Raw genomic sequence first — 4,813 nt, forward strand, 5'->3', positions numbered from 1 at the left:
AAGTCGTGCTCCCAGCGAGTGGGGTGCCTGGCACCTCTGGATCAGTCAGTGTCACCGCTAGTTGCCAGCATCACCTTTAGAAATGTTCTGTTTGCGTGACACTAGCATCGTTTGGAGCAGCCCAGCCAGTGATCAGACCCAGCCTCAGACTGGCACCCCCATGGGGAGGGCAGAGTGAAACCTCAGAGATGTTTTCCTGGCTCTTGCAGGGTTAAGTGGCCCCTTTTGGCACAAATCAACTATAAACAGGCCTTGGGATCATCAGCTGCCTCCCAGCTGATTCCCACGGCATTTCAAACACAACATCACAAGAGCCAGGGATAATACACACAAAAGGCCCTTCTCAGTGGGAGGGATAAGCACTGCGGAGTTATTGCAGGAACGCAGAGAGAGGACTGAATTTCCTACATGCAGGATTGGCTATATCTAGGGAGAACACAACCACCATGAAAAAAACATCCAGGGTTTCCTTGGGATGCCCCTGTCCTAAATATGCCATGGTGCGGACCCTGCCCTTGCTAATTTTGCATATAATAAGTGTATTCAAATGCTGTGAAGAAATCAGTTCAGCTGACGCTGCCCTGGTCTGTATGCAGGTTTAAACAAGTGCTTGAACCTGGATTTCCCTCGAGCCTTTTCCCAGCACCATTTCCCTTCCCCTTGGCTGTCTTTATCCCCAGTATTGCAGGGGTTGGTCTGGGCATGTGCGTCCTCAGCCACCAAACGCCTCGCCAGGAGAAGAGCGATCCAGGGATAACCTGCTGGGAGCGTGTCAGGCCTCCAGGAGCCCCAGTGCCTTTGCTTTCTGTCTCTCACCAGCTCCTTTCACGCGTGGCTATTAATTAGTGCATATAAGGAACACTGCAATTTCTCCTTCTCAACACTTTTCCAATCTCTGATAGAAAGAAGGAGTTTTCACATCCCTCATACCACCCCATCTTCTCTGTCCTGCTCTCCAAAGTATGCTTGGCCTTTCGCGAGCTGGGAAGGGACTTCTTGTCCCCACTGGGACCTCCCCATGGGAAAGCCCAGCCACAGGCAGCTGTAGCCTGGTGGTGCCCCTGCAACAGCTTCTGCTGCCCTCCAGGTCCCCTCTCACCATCCCCATGCAGTTTGGGGTCCTTCAGGGTTTTTTATGAATTTCCTTAAGCAGAACTTGCCTATAAGATGCCCTTGCTTCTGTCTGCAAGTGGGGCCAGGGTGGGCAGAGACCCCAGTGGGTGTGCAGAAAAGAGGCATCAGGGCAGGGCAGGCTGTCCCAGGGAGAAACCATCGAGCAGCACCCAGGGCAGGGGGTGCTGGCCTCAGATGCTTCGGAGATCCATTCTGTGCAGGCAGATGCACTGCAAGAGCCTCCAACAGCCCCCTCCACTGTGCCGGAACACCAGCAGAGGGTCCTTTGAGCTGCTGCAGCAACGGTGGTCTCACAGAGGGGCTCACACCCACATCCTGCTGCCTGGACATCGTGCTGGCACTAGGGTGCTGAGCAGGGGGGGCAGCATGGGGCCAGCAGGGTGTTGGCAGGGGCATGATGGAGCAGGCAGAGTGCAGCAGGATGTGGCCCATTGTAGAGGAATGAAGCTGGGTTAATTAGCATTGGTAACATACAGCTGTGGGCTGGCTTCAGGGGCGGTGGGTTGGCTGATGTAGGTAAGGTGCAACTGTGGCTGGTTCTGTTAGGAGGTTGGGCAGCCAAGGAAGAGAGAGCGGCCGAGGAAGAAGCAAGAACACATGCCCTGGATGACGTGACGTGAGGAGAAGGCAGCAGAAGGACTGTATGAAGAGTGTGTTGGTACGAGATGGTAACAGACCTTATTGTAGCTTGATAGTTTGGAGAGTGCTGTGACAGCCCGTGGAGCTGGGGAGCTGGGAATGGGTCTGCTGGATCTCTACTGTGCTTGGGAGGCGCAGCACCCATGTACCAGGGCGAGGAACTGGCCTGGTGTGCTCAGCACAGGCACACCGAGCCCCTCCGGGCCAGCTGGCACCCCCTATGACATCTCCCCCTCTCCCGGCAGGTGGGCAGAGAAGGGGGACCCTGGCTCCCCAGCCCCAGCTCTTTGCCCAGCTGGGACAGTGCAAAGCCTCATGCTGCTGTGCCTCTGGGCTGCCCCAGCACCAGATAGGAGGTGGCACGGCTTGACCCCTCTGTGCTGGGTCCCGTGCCGTGCCACTGGCTTGGCCCCACAGCTGAGCAAGCCCGGGCAATGCTGGCATCGGTCCCAGGTGAGAGCAAAGCTTGGGGCAGCCCCATCAAGGGGCAAGGAGGCATCAGAAGGCAGAGGGGGTGGGGGGAGAGCATAGGGCCAGGCACACCCAGCAGCATGCCCCCTATTTCCCTCAGCCTGTGGGATCCAGGCCAGCCCATCTCCCTGGAGATCAGCGCAGGAGTTTGTGGCTGCGGCCCAGTTCCTGTGGGTGGTGGCACTGCGGGACATGCAGCATAACCTCTTGGCCTTCGGCTCTATCCTGAACGAGCACCGGATCCTCAGCGCTGCATCCAGCCTGCAGAGCAGGTCTGTGTACTGCAAGGGGCCCCACGTCACCTCGGGCAAGGCTGGGGAATCAGCAGGGAATGACACCATCTCCCAGTGCTCAGGAGGGTCTGGTCATCGCCCAGCAGCTGGGTGAGCATCTTTCAGTCGGAGCAGGGGCAGGCAGAGTTTGCCCCATGCTTTTTCTTGCACCCAGACCCCTCTGTCCACCCCCTGCAGGCAGCAGGTGCTGGCCTTTGTTGGGCTGAGCACCATGAAGAGGCAATGGGAGGACCAGCCCCAGCATTCGATCAGCTCTGTCATCCCCCATGAGGACTCTGACAAGGGGACACTGTACAACAACATCGCTCTGCTCAGGACAGCCGCCCCGCTGGAGTTCAGCAGCATCGTTCAGCCCATCTGCTTCCCTCACAGGAGCTTCTCCACCCTGGACCTTGTGATCTGCTGGATCTTGGGCTGGATCCATCCCACCGCAGGTAACCCCTGGCTGCTGCGGCAAAGAGCTCCCTCCAGCAGGGTGGAGAGCCGCCTTCCTGCTCCCTCCTGCTAACAACCCCAATGGGAGGAAGGGGAACAGGGCTCATCCTGGGAGGAAGAAGTACCCACTGGTCATCCATCACGGCTTTTTGGAGGTCAGGAGCTGCCTAGAGCCACAGGCTCACGGTGGTCCCTTGGCCAGGCAGGGGAAAGTGCTGCAGCGACTTCCTGAGGATGCTCTCCGTAGTGGATGTGAATCCCTGCTCACTGAAAAGGATCGCTGCAACTGCATGCTGCAGCCACAGGGATGCTGACAAAGCGGCAGGCTGTTCGGTAAGGGATACAGAGCATCAACCCAGACCAGGCAGACAGCCAAACTGCCTCCTCCCCGTTCTGCTCCAACTCCAGGCTGGGAGAGCAGCCAAAACACTTGTTGGGCTTCTCCTGCACAGGCCTTACAAGAAAAGATGCCTTCCACGCAGCCTGCAAATCGCAGGCATGCAAGACTGTCTGAAGGTGTGACACCCCCCTCTGGCACGAGGTGTGGGGTGACTGTCTCCCTGCAGGTGCTGCTCTGGTCCCTGAAACTCTCCTGCCACTGGGGCCTCCAAGGGCCTTTGATGTGGCCAGGGTCAAAGACATTTGGGAGACAAAACCAACAGAGGTTCCTTGTGGTACATACCAAAGGACCAGGCATGGAGCTAGGCTGATGGGGGCACAGGCAGCTGCAGGGAGAGATACCAGTCACCTTATCAGGGGCACACTGGGACATCGTCAGCCCAAAGACAGCCAGCCCCTGGAATCAGTGGCGCTTTGCTGCCAGTGATCACAAAGGACCAAGCTGCTGTGATCTGACCTCCTCTCACTCTGCTGAAGTCCACAGCTACCGACAGTGACAGCAATAGGGATACTGCTGAGACACAACCCTCCCCTTTTTGTCTCTCAAAAGGGTGATGCTGGCAACCCCATCATGTGCCAGATTGGAGGGGCTGAGAAATGGGTCCTGAAAGGCATTCTCAGTGAGGGTGGCATGAGATGCTATGGATCATTCCTGTATACCCCAGTGTCCTACTACAGCAACTGGATCTTGGCCACCGCTGCGAGGACAGGACCTCCTGCATTCCCTGTGCTAGTCAGGGTGCGAACTGATCTGCAGGCTCCACCTAAAGACTGGGAAGAGGCTTCCAGACCAGCAGTGGGGATGTTTCAGGAAGCTGGTTTCAATCCCAAGAAGGGAAAATGAGACCTGAGCTCATCTGAGGCTGGGCCACCTGAGATGATTTATAACTCCTGCAGTGGGAAAACACTTCCCGCTGCCAAGGGACACTTCCACTTGCCCCAGGTGCTTGGGAAAGGGGTAGCTTCTCCCTTCTTGCTCTTTTGTTTCTTTAGGTAAATAAATATCTTTTTGTGATCAGAAAGCCTACTTGGTTCGTGTATGCCATGTCACACTGCTCTGCTCTCTTCTATTGTCAGTGCATGCTTGGAGATGTTGAACTCCCATATCTCCCAGGGAAACCCCCTCTGGTTCCTCCTGTATTAAGTGATTACCAGGGCTTGCCCAAAGAGAAAGGACAGTTCCTGTAAACACGTTGGATTTGATCACCAGAGAATAACTGCTTGTGGTGATGGAGGGGCGGGGGGGGGCCCTGAGCAGAGCTGGCTGACCTGCGGATGGAACAAGCAGCAGAGCCTTGTGGAAGCCAGCACATGCTGGGACAGAACAAAGAGATGGCCTCACAACAGAGCTATGGGTTTCTTTATCGTTTCTTGCAGAAGGGGCTTCATCTCCCTGCAGTTTGCAGGGTGCTACATTCACCCACTTGACAGAAAACTTCCCC

The 4,813-nt window shown here is 56.5% G+C and overlaps 1 protein-coding gene across 1 annotated transcript; it reads left to right on the forward strand.

Annotated features, from left to right (window-relative positions):
• Positions 1 to 2,638: 2,638 nt before the first annotated feature.
• Positions 2,639 to 4,344, forward strand: PRSS54 (serine protease 54). Its single transcript, XM_055819006.1, has 3 exons — positions 2,639 to 3,040; positions 3,272 to 3,305; positions 3,849 to 4,344. Exons 1-3 carry the CDS (start codon positions 2,749 to 2,751, stop codon positions 4,213 to 4,215), a joined length of 693 nt encoding a protein of 230 aa, XP_055674981.1. The 5' UTR covers positions 2,639 to 2,748; the 3' UTR covers positions 4,216 to 4,344.
• Positions 4,345 to 4,813: the final 469 nt, after the last annotated feature.

This window comes from Falco peregrinus, chromosome 14 (genome assembly GCF_023634155.1).
Source record: "Falco peregrinus isolate bFalPer1 chromosome 14, bFalPer1.pri, whole genome shotgun sequence".
In the NCBI taxonomy this organism is placed as follows: Eukaryota; Metazoa; Chordata; class Aves; order Falconiformes; family Falconidae; genus Falco; species Falco peregrinus.

Excerpts from the sequence above, each read along its gene's own strand:
- PRSS54 (XM_055819006.1), top strand. The coding sequence starts at position 2,749 with ATGAAGAGGCAATGGGAGGACCAGCCCCAGCATTCGATCAGCTCTGTC. Across the intron at positions 3,041-3,271 it reads CCGCCTTCCTGCTCCCTCCT|CCACAGGGATGCTGACAAAG; the intron begins GCTAACAACCCC and ends TGCATGCTGCAG. Across the intron at positions 3,306-3,848 it reads ACAAAGCGGCAGGCTGTTCG|TCCACAGCTACCGACAGTGA; the intron begins GTAAGGGATACA and ends ACTCTGCTGAAG.